General features: G+C 36.4%; 1 protein-coding gene across 5 annotated transcripts in view; it reads right to left on the minus strand.

Annotated features, from left to right (window-relative positions):
- Window positions 1-23,733, minus strand: part of FAM120B (family with sequence similarity 120 member B) — a 60,912-nt gene that overhangs the window by 11,087 nt on the left and 26,092 nt on the right. For all 5 annotated transcript variants that reach the window (XM_013194653.3, XM_048045949.2, XM_048045947.2 and 2 more), the window contains 2 exons: window positions 20,191-20,283; window positions 3,029-3,235 (listed from right to left, as the gene is read on the minus strand). In XM_013194653.3, coding sequence (XP_013050107.2) covers window positions 3,029-3,235; window positions 20,191-20,283 — 300 coding nt within the window. The remainder of the gene's footprint in view (window positions 1-3,028; window positions 3,236-20,190; window positions 20,284-23,733) is intronic.

Raw genomic sequence — 23,733 nt, forward strand, 5'->3', positions numbered from 1 at the left:
GCAGAGGTAAGAATCTGAATCCCTGAACCCCCTCGTGAATTTTCCTAGCACGTTTTTTGTGCTCTTTAGAGATGGAGCCTCAAACACAACCCAGAGATATTTTTTTTCCATGCAGACTGAGTACAGTCTGCAAAGAACTCCCACTAATGGGAAAATCCTTTCACTGTATTCTTGGGAGAATAAATTCAGAATGTGTTTATGAAGGTTGGATGAAAGACATGATCAAAAAAGGACAAAATATATCACTTAAGCTGACCCTGTTAGGTAATTTGTTTTTAATTAAAAAAAAAAAATATGATTGCAAACATACTCCATTAGTGAGAAGCACAATAAAAAGACTAATGAAGTGATAATATCATTGTCTCACTGCTTTATGAGACTATTATATCCAATTTTCTGTGTGGATAAACAAACTAATATGATTACTGTTATGAAAAACAGAACTAGCATAATAAGAACTTGGTATATTTTTTAAAAAAACAGTGTGGCTATTCATTATCATCAGAAGCTTTCTATTTTTTATTTTTAACAATTTCTAAGACTTGATAGAGATGAATTACACAAAAAAATGTCCACAAATATATTAACTGCATTTAATTTTAAGATTTATTTTTTTGGTACAAGAATCTGTATTAAGCAAATGCTACGATGCTCAACATTATTTGTACATATGTAAATATTGATGAAAATTACAGTAGAAATACAGTCTTGGTTAAAGTTATTAACTATATTTAAACCATCATAGTCAAAGCAACACCGATTCTGAGATCTCCTGAACTCCCTGAAGTAATTTAACAGTCCAGATCTAATGTACATAGAGAAACCCTAGGAGTTAGCAAACAAGCAGGGAACACCAAAAGGAGTAACTTTTTCCTCTTACTTATCTTTCCAATAACAAAACACCCGCATAGAATAACTTTTTTTTTTTTTTCTTCCCTCTGCATACAGTGCTGTAGCTATCATCAGGTTAGATTTATGATGCTCAGGGATAGATTGCTAACAAACAAGTGCTGAAAGATCTTGGCTTCCAGCGGTACGTTTAGCTCTGCCAGGAACTAAGGACCAATTTTATTTATTAAGTTGAATTTATAATAATAGGAACAACCAATCACATACGCTTGTTGCCTTGCCAGTGTCCCTAACTAAACTGGCATCTCTTGGCAATTCTCCCCAAACCAGACTCTTGCCTTTCAAACTGATAAGCTGCAAAACTATTTTATTAGTCTGGGAACACTCTCTGCCATATATGTACCATAAAACTGTACCTAAAAAATAAAAGTTATTTAAACTGCTCTAAAATTTAATGGGGCTAGACTATTTTTTCTCCACCATGGAACAGTTTATCTATGGTTTGTTTAAACTAGAGCATCATGCTTTTTAAAAACCTAACATAGATATTCTAGTTGATTAAGTCAACCTCCAGCTCTGTTCTAGGCATCTAAGCATATTTCTTCATCTCCCTTCTAAGATATGCTAAAATATAACTTTACCATCAGGATCTTCAAATGTTAGATAAAGCGTGCTAGCTATCATACTTAATACATCTCAGCCAATATCAATTTTATTCAGATTTATATATGTATTTTAAAACTAAATCACCAATCTGAATATCTATTCAAATGGAAAAGAAGTAACAGTTTCACAGAGATTTATGTAGTCTTCTAGTTTTCCGTTTATTCTTTAGATCCTCTACTGTTCTGCAAAAGTTCTACATGAAAAACTGGATGAACCACTGGAACAATCCAAAATCTAGTGAAGTCAACGACTGATCAGTGGGAACCACAACATTTGGATAGAAGCTACAGTCCTAATCATACAATTGACTCCGTATGGAAAGGATTATCATCCTCCTGCTGAAAAAGAAATATATTCCACCCACCCACATGTGTTCCACTCATCACTCCAGTTCAGGATGTAATCTAATTAGATACAAAATTGGAAAAGCAAACTAATTATACCACGACTGATATTAAATGTATGAGGTCAATATTATTGAAAAACAAAATCATTTTTCTCTGTAATAATTTTTTTGAGCCTCAAGTGATATGTGTAAAGACAGGTAAAAACACTTTAAAGGTAAAACTTTCATAAATTATTAAATGATATGGGTTTTCCAGTTCCACAATGAAAACAGAGATACAAATCTAAGGTCTTAAGAGCTATCTACATGTTAGTAAAGACCTTCCCAAGCTCCCCTCCACATTCTCTGTACTGGTGGGCCCCGAACCAGTTCTCATCTAAGGCTTCTCTGCTGCACTAATGCAGCACAGCACCTGGTCGGGTGGACCCCACATCTGATCACAGCCACCTTAATGTATCACGTATGGCCCATACCCTGCAAGACTGCTGCTACCTAGCTGCCTTTACCAGTGCAGGCATATTTTAAATCCTACCAGTTTTAGGTAACATAGCACGCAAATGCAAATTGTACAAAACCCCAGCTTCTGAAAAATGGAATTGAGTGTTAAGTACTTAAACACACAGGAAATTACTTGATGGGATTCTATTAAAAATATCTATCTATATAAACTTCCTCTGATTTCCAGTTCCCCCTGGAGTTCATCAAATCTTCATCTCATATTTAAGTTCCTTAGTACCTTTGAAAATATTACTCTTACATGCTTTAAAAACCATACCTAGTATGCTTCTTTAAAACACATTCATTATAAGATTTTGCGCAAAGTCTTATAGCAAAAAGATTTCACTAATATCTCAGTATTAGAAAACTGTTACAGTAGTTTTCATTTTTTGAAATTGACAACCATTTTGATACTTCCTTGTATTATTTTCTGAGAATTGGAAACAAAAATAAAGGCAAATTTATAGCTTCCAGCATAGTACCAGTATTTCCACCTTTTTATGTTGTTTGGTGAGAAGGATGAAACAGGAATAATTAAGAGAGGAAAAATACAAAGGAAGGATACAAAGAAAGTAACAACATTAAAATTTATGTATATAAATACGGACAAATACCTTTTTTCAAAAAAAAAAAAAATACAGAACTATCTAAGAGAATGTAGTTACTCACATTGCCTTCCAAAAGCTCCTCCACAGAGCAACTTTGGTGTGACCGCTGGTATTTTTCTTGAAAAAGTTTTCCATCAAACACTTTCCAAGGCATCAAGTCCTCCATTCTGAATGGAAAGCCACAGGCACTATTGGCCATAAGCAATGTTGTAAGGCCACGAATAAAGACAGCACCAAGATGTACAGCTCTGGAGTCCACTTCCATAAGCTGTTAGCATTAAAAAAGAACAAAAAAGTAGACTTCACAAATCAGGGAATATAAGCAATTTTAACATGACATAACCATGCAAACAGCAGAGCAAATGATAAATAGCCCCAGAACTGTGACAACGATGGTTTCCTATTGCACAGTAGAATTCAAAGGATACTGTATCTAGTTTTATTAAATAAAGTGAAAGAAGTTTGAGTTAACAAACACAGCATCATACTCAAGTCTTTTCTTTTTTTTTTTTTTTTTTTTTTAAGACAGATACATTCAAAATGAAAACTGAAAGACAAAAGAAATAACTATTCTCTATAGCATTTCTCAAACATTAGCAGTTTCCCGAAAGGAATTCTGTTAGTGGAATGCAAAAGCATGCGCTGGGAGTATAAAAAAGTGATTTGCACAGTGATCCATTGCCCTTCCACAGCTTGATCAACTGATATACGTTACAGCACTTAGAAATCATTTAAATTATAAGATTTGACAGGATGAAGTTTATTGTGCCCAGGCTTCAGAAATACTTTAAATACTTGAAAATTTCCTCTGACTGAAAGGCCAAATTATTTCTCCTCAGCATGGATGTCTCTAGAAGAAATACAGGAATGGTATGACAGCATCCAAAAAAACACAAAATGAGAAACTCAACGAGACAATTAAAACTTTTGGCCAAAATAAACTTGATGGGTGAATTTGAAAACCTGTTGTGGCAGAGTATAGCAAACTGTAGAAGTCCTGAATCTAGTAAGTGGAAAACTGGGATTTTTATGCATTGTATAGGCAGTACAAAGCTCCTCAGTGGGGAATGCCTCGTCTACAGTCTGTACCAGAGCAGTCTGTCAGGACTAGGAGGGATTCACAACAATGTGGCCATCGATACGGTAATCCACAGCAGCTGTTGTACCCTTAGAGTGCAGTTTTCCTTCAGTGCAAGTTCTACCAGGAACGGAACAGCATCCATAACAGTCCAGAACAGAAAGCACAAAGAGGTGGCTCAAATTTGTCTCAGCCGTGGTTCATGGAGAGCCGCGAGTTGTTTGTCTGAAATGCACTCGAAAGGGTTGGCTCACCATTACCAACCACAATATCATCTTATACTTGAAAAGGTTCCCTAGAGACTTACAGGTATGCACACACACACTCACTGCCCTATGTATACATATAAACAAAAAGATCATAGCATACAACACAAAATATGATACTAAAATAGATCAGAACCGCATCCCCGACACCCAAAGTCCACATAATAAAACCAGAAAACCTTTGCTAACAACACAAAGCCACAAAACGTATTATGAAAGAGCCAAACAGTAAATAGTTTGGAAGAATATAGCCAGAACCAGGTCAAAGACATAAGCTTTCTGTTTTATTCAATAAGCAGAAGTCAGTTAAAACACAGACAAGGGGCAGTACAGTTCTGTTAAGCCACCTTGAGGAGAGGTGTACCTTCATTGGCTAGTTTGTTTATTTTTTTTTCCTACAGTGAAGAAGCAAAGTAGGACTCAGAGGTGACGATGCAGACAGAAGATACGAGGTAGGGTGTCTTGAGCCCTGCCTATCCAGAGCCCTCTTGGAAGAAGAGCTGCCTCCAGTGACTCTAGGAGAGGCATCAAGGGGACTAGCAGGGCACTGGTCCAAGGTGACACCCAGTACCTGCAATTCACCCACGAAAACTGCAGACAACCGCAGGCAATCAGAAAAGGACAGAAAACAGGACCTAATTTGAGCAGTCATTTAGAAAATGAAAGGCCCATCCTTCACCTACTGTGACACTTCATACTTCAGTAAGGAAGACCTTCTTCTCCTCCCCCATTACCCGCTTTAAAATAAAAGCATTTTCAGGATGGGAGGCTGAAACTCGTTTTCAGGCTGTGAATTTCAGGAAGTTACTGCCTCCAGCTGTTAGTAATCATCTTCCCAGCTGAGACCAGTAACTACATGCACACTTAAAACTCTCTTGCTCTGGCAAGTAAAGCAGGTTTTTGCAAAGCACTTTACAATGCTGAAAGGTACTTAAAAGAGGAATGTGGTTAAATGAACCAGTATTATTTGTACTGAAGTAGACTGTAAGAGTCCATGCGGACAGTCATTAGGTTGCAGCAGAGAGATGCTTAAATCACACTGACTCAGTCATTTCTGATCACCTGGCCAAATCTCTAGACCTTCTTCAGAAACTAGTTCACGTCAGTTCATGCTTTCAGATGGAAGCTGTTTGGTTTGTGACTGAAGTGAGACTTTATGAGTGCAAATCCAGTGAGGGAGAACTGCTGGGAAACTTCACAACTCCCTTTTTTGTAAACTAATCCAGCCAGGCAGTTCCTTCAGGATGTATATACCCTGGTCTCCTTTGCAATGCAGCAATAAATTGAACTTCAAATAACTTCAGTAAAATGCTTTGACAAATACTAAATAACAAGTACAAAATAAAGGTGAAGTTTTGCTGTTTAAGCTATATGGAAAATGGACATATCAAGCTGAAATTAGCAGCAGAGTCCAAGAACAACAGTTGCACGCTAATCAGCTGCATCAAATTTGGCCAAATTTGTGTTGGTATGACTCATACAACCAACATTCGCTTTAACATGGATACTATAGATATTTATTTTTTATTCCCTGTCACACAAATCAGTATCTTCTGTCATTGGATTATCAGTAAGTACTGACAACATCAAAAAATTTAATTGCTGAAAACATACTTTCCGAGACTAGCAAAAGCAGGTATTTAAGCTGCTGAAAAGAAAATAGTAAATGCTGGCATATGCAGCAAGAAATTTCCCATCTTCTAATTTAACACCTGTGTACTAGATCACTATTAATTCACACCTTTTAACATTTATTAATAAAGATCTGCTCTTACTGTCCATTTTAATCCCACTGGTACTGAGGATGTAAAACAGCTGCTAGGACAGATTACTAATACTATATATAGAAGCTAGATGCCATCTGGGCCACAAATCTTTAAGATAAAGATTTCAAATCTTTATTTTATTTTGTTCTGAAAGCTCTAAGCATACACCCAACACAAGTATGCGATTAACCCAACTTTCTTCAATTATGTTATTCAAATTAATGCAAAACAACTGCATAGATATTTGCAGAACAAGTGTCTAAATGGGAATTTGAAAAAAATTGCTTTTGATGGTGATGCACAAAATAATCAAATATAGAAAGGGACTTTGAGGTCCCAGTTTGACTGCCATCTCAAACTGGAGATCAGTGTAGTACTGCCATTGCTACCAGTTGTTTCTTCTGCCTAAGTGAGTATGAAGCCTGAGCTACCAATACAACCCCAGCTGTGCTCTCCAACTGCAGCTGAGGCATACAGGTTAAAAAGATGAAAGAAAGTTGCTGGTGACAGCTTTTACAGGTAGAAGGTTTCACTGTCTAGGGACATCAATCCAGACCTTTCCTTAAGCACTAATGTAATGGGAGGACAGGGGTGAAGGGAAGGCTTATTTTTTTCATAGAAATCAATATTGGCAAGACTGTGGCAAGAGCTATCAACAGTGATTTCTTTATTTTAATAAGACAGGAAATACATTCACTAAAGGGTAGTTTCTATTTTCTATGTCTGGCAATGAAAAACAAAGAAAATGAAAGCACAGCGAGTCTATAACAATGAGCCCCTGCACATGGCAAACCACAGACTTGCTTTGCCATGGGAATGCTCACAACTGCTTGGTGTCTGCAATGCAAAGACGTCACGATAAGTGGAAAATTCCAAAAGAAAAGAAGCCTTGCCTTCCAGGGCATTACACCCTAGAGATTAGTTCTTATTGGAAACTCTGTCTGCTCTTTTTCCTATTTTTATAAACTCGGGACCCCAGTGAATCATTTGAGATACACCCCTGTGATCCTGCTGCTGCTACTCTTACCACCAGCTGATGACATTTGTGCGAGGGAGCCCAGGGGTGCGTGAGAACTGCTCCTCCTGCGCCGGCCGCCTCTGCTGTGCTCCTGCTGCTGCTCCTACCACTCAGGGCTGGGGAAACAAAGATTACTCTTCCAATTTGCCCACATGAAGACTGAGGAGAGAACTCCAAGGTCACAGTCCTCTCATAGCAGTGCATCAGAGGTTACTGATACCGTGCTTTACAAGGCCTGAGCCGAACTGATAACCCAATTTGAAAAGAGACAGAGAAATGTAGTAACCACATCACTAATGTCAACATTTCTTACAACAATTTGAGAAACGTCTTTGCTAGAAGAGCCATCCTCAGGGAGTGATCTCAGGCCATGCTTTTTTCTGCTCTGCACAGTGCTTCAGCTTATGGACCACAAGCTCAGGCTATCTCTGTGCTCGCGTGCATCCCCACTGACCACAGAGAGAGGCTCTGCATGCAGGAAGCATTCGCTCACAGGAGCAGTTTGCAAATCTAGACCAAAACACATTTTCAGGATGTAAAAATACCTTTGTGCTTTAAGGAAGAATTTTTAGACCCATAAGACTTCTTCGTGAATTCACAAATTATTTCATTGAGAGAGGTATGAACTTCTTGTATGTGCTTCAAAAGCTGCACTTTTGTGTGAAAAGAGTATGGCAAAAACAACCAACCAACCTTGCAGCTCCTTCACCTGGAATGGTAAAACTCTGAAGATTTTTGAGGGTTCAAATTCTGTTAAAAGGATGAATAGGCTCTACCACACTTAAAAGGTAAGGGTAAGTCTCTGAATATGCCTAATGTCAGAAGAAACAAACGAGGGCCAGAAGCATAACCAGTGGTAAAGCTCTCTCACTATCTTCATTTCTAGAAAACAGGAACAATATAGATATGGTAATAACTTCATATTTCTTTACTTTACATTTCATCTGTACCTCAATGCTCCAAATACTACATTTCTTTTAAGAACTGGTTCCTTTAGTAAGATTTTTAATAACATTCTGGGGACATACATTCATTATATATATATATATGTAATATTGAATCTTGGGTTAAAGTTGTTCTTGCACATTTTTCCCTAATCTGTTGTCTTCTTCCTGTGGTTATTTGAATATAGAAGATATGAATATGGTTAACATTTTAAAATGTAGATTTTAAAAGATATGACTTAAAATGGCATACTTCTTTTTCTTTTAGTTTTCCTCAAAAGAATATTTGTGTTTCTGTTATAAAAAGGAAAACACAGCACTCGAGGACAGGTTAGTACTTGCTAATTTCTGCTTAAAATTAATCAATTAAAGAATTATAATTTAAAATCAATGTAACTTGATCCAAGCAATAAACCACTGGAATTCAAGTGATGGTGATCAAAATATAAGTACTTTCCTAGTTTAACCACTTCTTTTTAAACCCACTTGAACTCAGTCAGTATATTATCAGTATATTACTTCATGTATTATTGCTCTCAAACCCACCTGTGTCTTAAAAGATCAAATATTTAACCATAGGCGGTTTATGTTTGAGCAATAAAGGCAGCAGGTAGATCCTATCTCAGGAACTTGTCATTAAAACAGAAAGGCCTAGCTTTGCCTGGGAGAGGCAAGGCACGCTGTGGTTCAAACATAAACAGACGAACTGTCAAATGAGGACCACTTCACTGGAGTTGGATTTGCTACAATGGAAAGAATTGCTGAGGAAATTTTTTCAGGCTAAAGACAAGGGTCCTTGCTTGAATTCCAGGTCTTGCCTTCGGCCCTTAGCATGAATTCCCAGTGCAAGTTGTCCAAAGATACGATAAATCCAATGCATGGGAACGATATGCTCTGCTCTTGAGAAAAAATAGGCTAAACCAGTGCAACAGTGGTGATTTTAAGGAGTGTTACCCTAGAGAGAGAGAGGCTGGCGAAGCAGTGTGTTTACTTGGCATCAGTCAGCTTTGTGCAATAGGTGGCTGGAAGCGTAGCGCTTCACCTGCTTCCTTCACCTGTCAAACTGAAGGAAGAGGGAAGTGCTGGTATTTTGAAAACACGATTAAGGTTTATTCTGAAAAAAGATTATGGCTTAAGTTAAGCTCTTCCTGCTTAAACAAGGCGGGTGCAAAGGAAAAGGGAGTCTGGAAAGAGGAGCAGATCCTGTGAGGGCCTCTGCTGCGACAGAAACTAGCAAAACCAGTTCTTAAACACTTCTAAGTCTTCACAGTAAATATTGGGCAGTAAACAACCCAATTGTTTGGTGTTTATACCTTGAAGAAGGTTTATTTACTGGGTTTTATCAGGAGTTTGATGTAAAGTGATACACTGTTGTTTACAGGAGGCCAAAAACTTCAATGCAGTCAACCTAAACAAAGCTTCAAAATTGCTTTTACCTTTAAGCACCAGATGTAATAATAGCAAAAATACTACTGCTAACCAGTCTACAACCAGATAAAAATCCCCTTTGGTTGCAGAAAGACTGCTTTTTAATTACCTGTTTCATTTTCAAAAATACCTGTCTTTATCAGAGCTCTGAAGTCCTATCTACAGCACAGCCTAGCATAACTCAAATTTCCATGATGAGGACTACCACAGTAGCTAAGAAGTTGAGCCCTTTCAAGTTATTCATACAGATATGTCATGGACAGTGCACTATCACTTGTAGAAAAAAATTAAAATAGCATCACTTTCCTTATTTTAACTACAACTGTACAATTGCTAGACTCCGATCTAATGATTACACAGCTAATAGCAGTCCATAATACCTGTGACATTTACAGATCATTCAGATAAACGCTGAGTTACAGTCATCAGGCTAACCGATTAACTGTGACCCTGCCAGCAGCCACATCCTTTCCACAGAAATGGATTCACTGGGATTTTACCTTTAAATACGTGTTTGTGTTTTTAGTGATGTATCTTTGAACTTCTTCACCTTTCTCTCATATAGATAATATGGGATTTATTAAGTAGCAAAATGTATTTATTTGTTTGGGACTTTGAAAATTCCCATGTTCAATATATTTTTTTTTCTTCTTCTTCATATGCTAGTTAAAAATTATGGAATTGCTCCATCTGCCTTGCAACAAATAAAGTTTGCCCCTGATGGGAGACAAGCTCCTGACGGGCTCCTGGTACGCCTGCACCAGCAACCGATGGGCTCTCCGAACCTCAGAAAATCTGCAGTGATGTGCTTCTTTCAGAGACTTCTCCATCCCTATCAAACCCTCCTGAAAATAGCCAACATATTCAAAAGTTATTAGGAGACCATTATTAGAGACAACCAACTTAAAGAACTGTACAAAAGGCTGCCTTCCTTTCTTAGTTCCAGCAACTTCCCAATGCAAGCCTCCAAAGCCCAAACGTCTTCCACTCCCTTAATTTCTGACCCTCACTCTGTATTTCTGTATTCTACTCTGTGTTGACTAGCTCCTTGAACAAAACATTTTAAATTACGGGCTGCATTTACCATCACCTGCCTCTTAACCATACTCCCAATCTAAAAACCTCATCCACGCCTTACCCCAGGCCCTTTCCCTTTGTTTAATCATAGGACTAGTCCATAAAAAAGGTTTAGGAGTAAAATATCTGCCACCGACACAACTGCTCTGCAGAATGTACTTGGCTACCTTTGCCACAGCAGCAGATTACATTGGCAAATGCTAACTGGTTTGGGGTACAACTCTTCCATGTGCCACCCTCTGGTGTCCTCTCTTGTGGACTTTTTTAACAGTGTACTGTGAAACTGTTGCTGTGGATTAAGACATCATTGCAACTACAAAGAAATTTTGATAGGTGGGAGTTTACTGCTAAAACTGTCCAAGGCTTAATTAGCCAAGCTAGAACTTACTTTCTCCCTGGAGTCAGAGTAGATATTCAAGACTTATTTAATTGTCTCAATGTATGACCAATCCCTCTCTAATTTTTGAGTATACACTTTTTAGGGGCTTGATCTGTTTCTGTTCAACAGGAAGACTGATGAACTTCAGCACGATTTAGATCAGGCATTAATTACTTGGTATATCTGAAGCTCGGCACCTTCCAAGAAAGCTTATGACAGCTGTTACTAACGTCACATCTGGTATAAATGAAACTGCCAGTGAACCAAGATGGTTTGTACAGGGAATTCCAGGAGAACAAATACTGTTTGCCAGCGCAATAAAGTGTTTTTCTATTCCCCCCCTGCCCCCCCTCCAATTTCTTTGTATAGTAAAGCAGCTGTACCACAGGATTAGTTGATACTAAGGTTCACCTTTTGAAGTGATAGGGTACAAAGTAAACAGTTCTGGCTAACGGATTTTCCAGGTGTTAAGTCCACAGGTTAAGGAAGAAAAGAGCAGGTCTACTCTATTTCAGGACTATCTTCAGGTCCAAGACAAATCAAACCATGGATCAACACAACAGTATCTCAGGTGACCTGTGAAAGGACCTGTATCCTATATACAATAAGTAAGCAGAAAGCTATTGCTACACAGGAAAAGATCCTTAGGCATGCATTAACTGCCCTTGCTAAAACCAATACATACATTATTTCTTATTGTGCAGGGAACTGAATGTTGCTTGTGTTAAATCAGGTGAATACATAGTGGCATAATTGAATGTAATGTACCTTTTTAGTTAATATGCATATGCTTTCTACTAGTGCTGGTGTTACTCTAGACATGCTGATTAGATTTCTGAGCAATTAAATAAATCTCCCCATAAATTGCATTTAGCTTGCTCATACCTACAAATTTTCTTTGGAGGTAACAAAACCACCTTTGTAGATCTGGCATTATTTTCTGTGGGTTTTGTTTTCTCACTTATAAAACCAGAATAAAGTTGTCTTAGCAAGTGGTGATGTCATGAGGTGCTAACGTACAACACTGGTAAGGAATATTATAATGTATACACCATCTTTCTCTTATAATAGCTCCACTTTTTTTATAAAACATTCCTTCAACCTCATCTCAGCTATTGTTCAGTTAGTGTCAAATGAAATTGTCATGAATGAAATGTCAAATGAAGATGAACGGGAGGAGAATATATGTGCAACATCACTCCAATATGAATGTTAAGAACACAGTAAAAAAATAATAAAAGCTAGCACATTTGTAGAGCACTTTTGGTTTTAGAACTACTGTTATTGAGATTATTGGCTGCATGAGTGTTACAAGTAAAAACTAAAACGGGAGAAAAACCTTAACAATTTGACCAAAGTCATAGAAGAAGCAACAGATAGGAACAGGACCCTGTCTTGACTTTTAACCCCTGGACAATGATGATGTCAATCAACAATACACTTGAAAAGAAAGAGCGCAAATCAGTTTTTGGTTAGCCTTGCTGTTTCCGATTTCTTCACGTTGAACATCTCTACCATAGCCATTCGATAAATTCCAGTACATCCTATGAAACCCAGTAACCGCATGCTTAAAGGCTTGTTTTATCTTCTCTCTCCAACCACCTATATGTGGATGTTAGATCATTTCAGGGAAACGTTTTTGCTTCTCCCAAGTTACATTTTGCCATCTGCTTCTCCAGGGCCAGGCCAGGCAGATGTGCAGCCTGCATTCCTGCTCAGGCGTGACAGGGGCATGCAGGCAGGTGCAGGCAGCCTGAAGCAGATGACAGGCAGGTGCGCGGGTGCCACCGCTTCCTGATGGCATGCTCCCTTCCCTCCCCAGCTTCAGCCCCTGCCCGTCACCTGCCCTACGGTGAGTCAGGTCAGCCCTAAGAGGCAACGGAGAGCAACCCCACCTCTGCCATGCAAACACCAGCTCCAGCCCTCAGGTACCGCTTCTTCCTTCTAATACAGTATGCAAGGAAGTGAAAACTATTTGTCTTGTGAGTAAACGGGTACTTAGACCAATACAAACCTAGCAGGAAAATATCAGTTGATACCAGAAATTAGTATTTCCTTCTCTGTAGTAACTTCTTTCTTTTTTGAAAGCTGACAGTTTGCTCAATTGATATTTGGGAGATCTTTATTACTCGCACTAGCAAAAATTACATTTCATCTTCTTCAGTATTACTGAGCATGGATTAAAAAGTAACAGTAATTTCAGCTGAAATGCCAGATTACCTTTTACCTTAAAGTAACCTTTATGCTATATAAAGCTTGCAAGCAGTTTACAACCGAAACCCTGCTTCTATTTCCTTACTGTTGAAACCTTGCTAATAAGCTACATGACAGTTAAGGGGAAAACTCATAAAAAAAAGCATTGCAAGCCCATGAGATTATGGAAAAAAAGGCAAGATCTCTTCCACAAAAAGGAATATAAATCCTCTGGTTTAAGGCACTTGCTCAATGATTTTCTCCATAAGCAATATCCAACTAAATATTTTTTTATTTTATTTTATTTTATTTTTTTTCAGAAGGTAGAAGAGCTGATCTGGTCATGCTGGGGTTTGTATCCGTGCCACTGACACATAACAGAATTCACACAGTTATGTGAATTTTGATACTCGAGATTATGTCAAATGTAAAAAATGTTCAGGGAAGCAGACTCTAAAAATACTAATAACTATATCCAACTTGGTAAAGAAGAAAATGGTTGGGGAGCAGGGGAGAACAGCAATCTTGTCTGCAAGTCGAATATGGCAGCCTAAAATTTTTTTCTTATATGTTTATGAATCAACACCAGCAAAGAAAGGTAGAGACAGCTGTCTGTACAACAGGACCAAGAGGACTTGGATTTCTTCAGAACTTCAAAGGGTGATTCTGAAAATACCAAGAGATCTAGATACTGGACTTGCAAAAAATACTGTAAACAGTGAGTAAATTGAGCTCCTGAGATATAATTCTGTTTGCACAGATGTTTAATCTGTGCAAGTTCATAGTTCTCTTACTGCCTGTAAAGTATTAGAGCCATATACACCACTTCACATTTATTAGAGAAAATAATAGGTCTCGCAGAGCAAAGGCAGCACACTGAAGCAGGCACGCAGGCCCGAGAGGCCAAAATACAGTTAACAGGAGAAAAACAGAGTATGGAAACCTGAATACATTCAGACTTAATATATAGATTTAATATAAGCAGGATTCCCAGTGTGAAACTGATTACTCTCTGAACTTGTTTAGCGGAATGTGAAAGGTTTTCAACAATTTCAGCACAATCAGGTACTCTCTTGCTGTCTTCATTTGATGCAACTTACTCTTGATTAACCATGTAAATTTTTTGGAATGCTTAAAAACCAAACTAATTTAACTACTCGAAGACTTGAACTCTTTTTATTTGGACTGATTCACTTAAGATTTTCTTGAGGCAATGAGAAGAAAGTTTTATTTCTGCAGTTGAACAGGGACTGAACCAATCTCAGTGTGAAATCACATCCTATACTACTGCACTTTTGTTCCAGATTAGCCCAGAACTCTGAGAAAATCCTAAAGACTGCATAATATGAGAGAATGGGCTCTGAAGCAATGATAGTAAACCACCTCAGCCCACCCTTGCTCCCACCTGACCAGTTACAATCTCACCAATCATCTTAAAGACAGTATTGTTGGATGCAAGTTCTGTGGGAATATGAAGCCCTGACTCAGTAAAGCATTTGGGAATGCATTAAAATTCCTCTTTAGTTAATACCAAAAATATATCATTAAAGCATATCCTAAGAGAGTTTTATCTAGGAGATCTTTACAATATTCTTACTCGTATTTTATGTTTTCCTTAATTCAATTAGACTGCAAGTAAATAATTATTATAGGAAACAGCCATATAGGTACAGTAAACATAGACAGAAATGACTTTATTTCTCCTGGAGAAATTTTTATTTTATTTTTAAACAATTGGATTTTGAAAAATGTAGATTGCTTACAAAAGCTGTTTGGAGTCTGTCTGAACAGTATCACATCTAATGGTGTTGACAAATGTAGCCTGGCTTGCCAAATAGGTCAAAGACAAATTCTGGAATATTCAGAGTCAGGGTATTATTTATGCTTTTCTGTTTGGATGGCAGGGGAGAAAAAAAATACTGAGTTAAAAATACAGAGTAGATTTAGCAATATTCTTCTGAAGTGTGAGTTACCCTAACTAAGACGCTTACACATTACTCTAAAACATACTACTTTATTTGCATGTATGTGGCTAGGTATCCCTCAGGAAAACACTTGAGAAAAAAAAAATTATCTTGTGTAATATTGATATCATACCATTACCAAAGTAATTCTGCTTCTATTGCACCACACAACAGAAAATATTAGAACCTTCTACACAACTACTATTCTTGCTAAAGCTATTTCTGCCTGTCAAACTAGTTTGTTGAGTTTTTGTTTTTTTTTTTTTCTTTTCCTCCAATTGTTCCCAAATCTAATGAAGTAATGCTTGTTAGTGGTGTGGTTTTTTGTTTTTTGTTTTTTTTTTTTTTTTTTTGTGAAAGTCCATTTGCAATCAAATTGCATAGACTCTCTGGAACTTACCATTTAAGACTTTATGACTGTCCACATTTAATATCAGTAATACTGTCCAAGTAACTGAAAGCACTTGAAAAATTGAAGATATACATTGCAGGCTTGACTTTCTTATATGTCATACACAGCCAAACAGATTCTTTTATGAGTAGCACAAAAGATGTAACTAGTCCAAAGTAGATATTATGGCATAACTGGATATGTTATGGCAAAGCTATAAAGAGCTTGCAGATGCCATAAATACCAGCAGTAAGTGATGCGTATGTCCATCACGCATCTGCTACTAACTTTTTCTTCGTGTATTATGACATACATTTCACTCTTAAAAGCATTTACAGAACCCAAGTTTCATCTATCAATTTCCAGGCATTATTTTTTTTTTTTTAACCAAATTTTCCAAACTGATCTTTGGCTGCGACTTTCAGAAATACGTGATTCACAACTTTCCACCTCTAATACCAGTGTTCACATATTTGAAGAAATCCTAGAAGAAATGTATTATTTCTGTTTGTAACTCACTGTGGCCTCTCCTATTTGAAGAGTGTTCTACATGCGTTAGAGGTGAAAGATGATCTATAATTGCACTTGTAAACAACCAGGGCTAGCACAATGTAAGAAACAACACTGCAAGCACGACTGCTGGTGCCTCCTTTTCTCTGCAATGGCTGCAAAGTTAGACTGATGGCTCTCTGGGCTTTCTGCCAAAACAGCACACCAGATTAAAATAGAAACAAGGGAAATAGGCAACCTGGGGTCCAAAACTTAATTCTGACCTTATGTATAAGCTCTATGGGAGGCTTGGGCAAAACAGAACGTTAATATACCATAAAAGGGATGTACAAGGAAACTAGATAAAAAATAAAAAGAGAAAAAGAATTTACAAAAGCCCTTGTCTATCATATGCACATTTCAGTATTTTGAAACCATTGATCTTGAAAAATAACCAAATCTTCACATATAAATATTAAGCAGTTAGTTTCTGAAAATGGCATCGTGTATTTTAGTTATATGTCCACAGGTCACTTTCTTTCAGCATGAGATAAACTGTATTTTTATGGCTTTCACCCATTTTGTTCAAACCACAGACATTTGTTAATGAATTTGTGGACTTATGGATCTCATTAACTATGAAATATGGATCATACATCAGAAAGCAGATTTGGAATTGAAGGCTGAAAAGATCACCACATGAGAACAGGCTCTATTTACATTTTCTCTCATGTTAACAGTAGAAGTTGTTTTCTTCTGCTCAAATATATTTGCTAATGGACTCTTGTGCAGAAACAGAGCAAAACTACTTTGACCAAATCAGTGTTCTTCACAGAATTGTTTATAAGGAGTAAATATTAATACTGAATTATTACTTAAAATGTAGAGACAAGTCCAAGATTGCAAATAAGCAAACATTTTCATAAATATTTGTAGATGCTGGCTAAGTTTAATGTAACTTCTTTGAAACTTTATTAAGTTGTTCCTAGGGATCTTGTTTAACTTCTCAGAGGAGAAGAAAAAGTATGACAAGTACTCTGTTCTTCTGTTTTCCTACTATGAGGCTCGTGTATTTATTAGCTGTGTACTAGTGTACTTGTTATAGTGTAATTATTATATTTGGGTCCTCTACTGATTTTAAACATAGAAATTTAAACTATTAAATATCTATTGATAACATGTTTCATACTTACTAAAATAAAGTTATCATCATAATTCAGTTTTGCAGATCTACAAAACAAACATAGAAATGTTTAAAAACATTTTAACTATTCTGAAGTGGAATTCTAAAAAAAGACCTGCTTAAATTGCAATTCTCAGAATGCTTGCTTTATTGATCTGTGATTATTATTAAAATATTTGGTATAAAATATTCTATTAGAGTCTCCTGTCCTTCCAAGAGAAACTTCACAGGATATAACAAAGTTCATCTACACACCACTTTTCAGAAACACAGAAATGAGAAACAGACCAGTTTTTACTTTTCCAGTGAAGTGAGATTCACCTCATATATATATTAAAGTCAATCCTACCACAAAATTACAGGATGTTTTTGATATGAAAGAGAAAAGCTTTTTTTATGGCAATACATCCAACATGACATTCTCTCATGATATAACTTGAAAATTCAGGAGATATGCATCAAACTGCCAAAGAGCAACTATTTTCCACTTGGAGATCCAAGTCATCAAAACACAGGAAGGTAGATTAATTCAAATGTAACAAGGGAAAGTTTTCGAACTGTTATTCATCTATTCACATCCTCAGAATAGAAACAGGCCAAAATCTTTTCCTCATTATTCTCTTTATAGGGATTTATTCTGGCTTGAACATCTACCAAAGGTACTACGATGAATTTCAACAGAAAGCACTAGGAAGTGCTTTATGAATGACAAGAAATAGTCTGATACAAATATTTCAGCTGCATTGTGTGAATCTTTTGTTGGTTTTTAGCACAGCAGAATGCATTTGTGCATGAAGTGCTGATATAAGCAGCAGAGTGATTTAACTTTTGAAAGTACCTGCCAATGTCAACCATAACTCAATCCCAACATCATACTGTCTTCTTCGGTAGAGTGCATGATACAGCATAACACCAACTTCATGTTTCATGTACTTTTATGCCAGCAGTGGATGAACAGACAATACTTGATCTTCCATAGGCTTTGTAAGTTACAAAATTTTGTGAACAAGTTTCAATTAGCAGAATGACTGCTGGTAAGTACATGGTTGGATGCAATAATAAGCATCCCAAACTCAGATTTATAATTCCATAGAACCACAACATGAATGAATGAACAAAGACATCCAAATCAAAGTGAATAAACTTCCAAGCACTTTACATAATTTAGATTTACATAAATTTACGTAATAGCACCTGTAGGCACATCTATAACCAATTGTTTCAATACTTCCTAATTACGCTTGGCTGCCTTTATGCTTTTACTGAATGACTGCCATGTCAGACTTGATAAAATAATGATATGCTCAACAGTAAGTGCAACATTATGTGTAATAATGTCTTCAAGACAGAAATAAATCCTACATTTTTGCTGTTTTCCATATTGCTTTCATTTCATTGCTTCCTTTTTGTTACACAGATCTACCACTGATTACCTAAAGAACAAATGTCTAATAAATTTGGAAGGAAAAAAAGTTATCTGTCAGAATGAGTCAATTAATGAAACTGGAATCACACCATTTTTGTTATTTTGGTCTCTGTGCACTAGAAACCAAGAGACAGTAACAGGAGTGTTTGGTTACCTTACTATTAACAAAAAAGGACTTTTAAAACTCTGACATGGCCTGTTCAAAGAAACAAAGATTTCCCTGGAAATATAAACAAGATGTTCAGAGAGAAGGTAGACTAAAGTTCCAACCATTTCTGACCCTTCCTTTTTTTTTTAAGTAACCCCACAACTCAAATATCCATTGACAGATGCAGTCTGTTCTGTACACTGCTAATAATTCAAATGCAATCTGAAGTTATGACTTTGAAAATACTCTTGCATAATCAGATATACAAGAAAAACTAGTTAGATGACTCCGTTTCAATAACCATCTAAGAACCTGGTTTTCCACATGTGAATTTAAGAAAATAGGAAAGGGAGAAAACAGATTTGCAAAGTGTATAAAATTTTTAAAAGAACTCTTGAATAATTGACAGCCATGAAATTTAGATCTTAACTGAGAATTCCTACCTTCATCCCTCTAGTCTCATGACTACACAGCACATGGAAGAGAACATGCTGAACCTCTGCAATCACTGTACAGAAAAACACTGCTACAATGTACATTTCCTTAACCATTGTCAGTATCTTCCAAATTATCTTCAAAACTTACTACAGTTTGGTCCCAGATCTAAAAGCAAATTCTAGAAGCCCTTGTAAATATTAGGTAATCTTCTCTTTCTGCCCTTATCAATACAGTGCTATTACTAACATATCACAAGAAGATCTTTACTTAATTGACTGCTCATATATAAAGTCTCTACCTCTCTAGCTGATTCTACAAGCATCCATGATTACATAATTCATATGGTTTCTGCTGTCTTAACTTTTAATTCCCTGCTACACATTAATAAAAAATAAGTAATAAATAAATACACTATCCTACTTCGAGACTGCACTGGAAAAAATTGATCCACAAATCACAAGATTCAAGTGATTAGACCACACCAACATGGGAAAAAAAAAACAAACAAACAAACAAAAAAACACAGAATAGCTCTCTGCAATCCAATATTCTATAGAGTAATTCAATAGGTCTTCACTATAGTGGACCACATTAGGTAAGAAGACATTTTTTCTAGCTGGATTTATGTTCTGCCACACAAAGTAGTGCCAAACTTTATTAAATGTAGTGATTTTCAAACAACTGATGTCCTGAAACACTGTCCTCCTCAGGAAAAAGGAATGAAGCAATAGATCAAGATGGGATTGACCGTTAAAAAATTTCCATTGGCTAGACATCCAGAAACCAAGTCAGGAAGAAACCTGAGACTAATTTGCTCACCCTAGGATCCCAACCACTACAGAATGTCCCTTCTATTGATTTTTCTGCATGATTAACAAATATAAATATTCAAAGTAGCTGTACCACATTAAAAGCCTACTATTTTCTGTGATGCTCAATTCCCATATCTTAAAAATTAAAACAGAATTCTCCCCAGAATATTTATTCCTGAGTTACCATGAACATTTCATGTTACTCAGTTATTCCAATCAATACCTGCAAACGCTCCAGCTGAGACGCTGACTTTCCTCTGAGGCAGAGAACGAGAGCCACAAATGCATTTAAGTCTTCCAGAGACAGGCTATGGACCTAAAACAGAGATGAAAGTAACATGTTATTTGAAGGCTCTGAAGAGAAACTGTTAAAATTGGCCCCTCTTTTTCTCAAGCACATCAAGACATTGATTTAAGTCAATGACCTCATGGAGTTATGACAACCATGAATGCACTGTCTAGGAAAAGATACTTACATAGAACAAAAAACTTCCACAATTTGAATGAAGTGCATAGCTCACCATACCCATGTATAGCATATATACATGATTTCCGCTCATCAAACAAAGTGCCCACCCTTCACATGTTCCCTTCTCCTATTCCCTTGAAGTTTCTTAATTACAGGAATTTTCTTCATATCCATAATGCTGAGCATAGTAAAACAAAACAAAACAAAAAACCACCACCACCAACAAAAAATCACTCTATAACCATGCCCCAAAATAAAAACCACCTCAATGAGCCACAGATGTGATGAACATTAGGATTTATTTCAAATGCTTACATGGTTACCTGTTGAAAACTTAAAAAAATAATCTAAACTATTTCAATTACCTATTTTAAGTTAAAATTCAGGATTGAAAAAAACATACCTGGATTCTTTCACTAGGTTACACAGTGATGTGAGAAAAACTCAAAACTCTAAGAAAACTACACCTAAAATGCTTAAGTGAGAAAACATGAAGGAAAATTCTAAATTATTGTAACAGTTCACTCAAATTCTACCAGAAAAGGGAGAATATGCGGCATTTACTGATGTGAAAAAGTATTCTTGGATTTTGTAGATGCACATGGTCAACCTCAGAGGAAAGACAGTGCCTCTAGAGCAGCTGGACTGACTCCCTGACTGTCTAATTCTGATCATCTTCCTCTGTAAGAACAGTAAATTATACTTGTGCAACAAGACAAAATACCTGCTACAATTGTTGAGGCTACAAAGAGGACTCTAAGTGAGATCCACAAGGCATTGAAATTCAGTATCAGCTGGAACTTGAGGGAAGGTTTGTCTTGCAAAAAGTGAGGAAGTGTGTAATGTGGGATTACAATACAGCTAAAAGGCTGCCTACAACTCTGCTTTGTCTGTCTTTTAACAGATTGATTTTCAGGGAATGTTGTGCATATCCCACTTCAATCTCTTACGAATTTCTATTAAGGCTATCATTAATTACAAAGTAAGAAAAAAAAAAGAATGAAGGTGAGAAAATAAAAATATTGATGTAAATGAACAGGAAAAAAAAACCACAAAACAACACTAAGAAGCCATCTATGATTACTTCATTCATTTATTTGCTTAAGAGTAATCTTCAAGATATAAATTACTCAACCACTATTGAGAGTTGTTTTATTTTGCTTTTCTCATCAGGCCTTGTTGCTTATCCCATTGTAAAATACTTTCCTCTCTATGAAGTTATTAAAACTTGCATAATGTAAGGGATATCTGAGAAGTTTTAAGTTTCCAATTGCTCCTTGGTACTCATTAACTCCACCTGGCTGCTAAGATCTGATAATGGCCCTACTTCACCCTGTATTTCAAGTCAGGTGTCACCTTTGTGTAGATGGCAACGTCTGCAAATTTTATCCATTGCAGTAACAGAAAAAGTGACTTATATATACAGAGCAATTCTTAATACTTGCACAATTTTGTCCTAAGAAAAGTAAGTCAAAGTCTTCTTGCAAATACAACAGGAAAAAAAAAGGCCTCAAGAGAGCAGACCAATAAAAATGTTTACCAATGTCAAAACATTTCTTTAGAGAAATATTTTATTCAGTATCCCAAGTCAGTGAGTAATCACACTTGCATTGTCAGATTTCTTCTAAAAATGTAGGAGCTTAAAATATTGTTTCTATCTCCCCTTTCTTTGGAGGCTCTACAGTTTTATCTCTGAAGTGACTCACTACTTTCACCATTTTAAAAGACATTTAAATGTCTTTTTTATTGTCATTTTTTCACTATTTTTCTTCTCAATTGGAGTGTATTTGAAAAGTACCCTCATTGAAAAAATTACTCTTTAAATCACGCTTTATATGCTGTTATGGCACACACTTTGAGGAAGCCTGGTTGGTCAGTATGCTGGTTCCTCAAAAAAAACAAAAAAACCAGTTTTAAGTTGGTTTAAATGATATCTAACAAAATTGTTGAGAAGTTTATTTCTCCCTCATATGACCTGACGGAAATGATGGAGGTGTGCCTCAAACGGAAGCCTAATATTAGGCAACTTAAATCCCTTTGAGTTAACAATCCCCTTTAACTCTTTAATAAAAATTCAAGACTGAAGTGTAAAGACAAGAATTAGGCCACAGCTAGACAAGCATTGTTTTCTCAGCTACAAAAACAAATGGAGGCAGTATTGCCAGCTCAAAGCATGGCTTCTGACACTTACTCTTGCTCTTCCTTTCAAACACACCATGAAAACAAATGGACAACAACATCAGAGAACTAAAAAAAAAGAGTTAAAAACAACTAAGCAATGAAAAACATTTTGATCCAAATCAATTTGCTAGTCTGGTTCACAGGGTAGATTGTATTTATGCTTCTCAGAGGGCAGAAGAGAATCAGGAAAATGGGACAGGTGTTGAGAAACTGGTACTGCCATGAAAAGCTTTCCATCAAGCTAAGCCCTTTTAACATGATCTCTCTGCTAGTCTTCTTGCTGAAATTACAAGCTGCAAAGCTGTTTTTCCTCTTTGTTTTCAATGTTAACCACTGGATAATAAATTCTGAAGGTCATATCCCTAAACACCTTTTTTTTTTTTCATTTTATTAATATGCTGCGATCAATCCATACATCTGTAGGTGTTCCATCATGTTACTCAACTTCTTAATGCCACTAAAGAAACCTTTCTCAAATAATTCAGTAATCATGCTATGAAAGGGTACATAGAATAGCATGATAAATGAATGAAACAGTGAAAACATACCATATCCAAATACAAAAAACACTTAAAGTATGTTTTTCAAGCTAAGTACACAATTCTTATCTTGTTGAATTGAAACAGTAAGGCATGAAATGTTGTTTCATGACTTTGATCTTCAAAAAACTTTCCATTAATATTTTGCTATGCAAAGATTAAAGAAAAAAGGAGCTACATGGATCATTTGTAGAATTCCCATACATACTGCCTCAATGTGTCATCTAAGTCTGCGCAAACATATATGAAGGAAAAAGAACAGAAAAGCCACAGAGATCCTGTTTTCACGCATCATACAACACTATAATTCTGTCATTGAGGCAAGTGAAGTATGAAAAAGCAAAACAAAAGACGAAACAGTTCAGAGTAAGAAAAAGTGCAACAAAGCTTATCAGATTAGATAAAGGCATTCTAATTTTCTCATCCTTAGAGAGGAAAATCTACTTGTGAGATCACCATTTGAAAGGTGGCAAGTACAGACAACATATTAAATACCTAAGAGAAATATAAATAATGAAGTGTTATTGCATTTAATCTTGCATTCCTTTTTATTACAATTAAGGTAGTCTGCAGGCTG

Source organism: Anser cygnoides, chromosome 3 (genome assembly GCF_040182565.1).
Source record: "Anser cygnoides isolate HZ-2024a breed goose chromosome 3, Taihu_goose_T2T_genome, whole genome shotgun sequence".
Classification (NCBI taxonomy): Eukaryota; Metazoa; Chordata; class Aves; order Anseriformes; family Anatidae; genus Anser; species Anser cygnoides.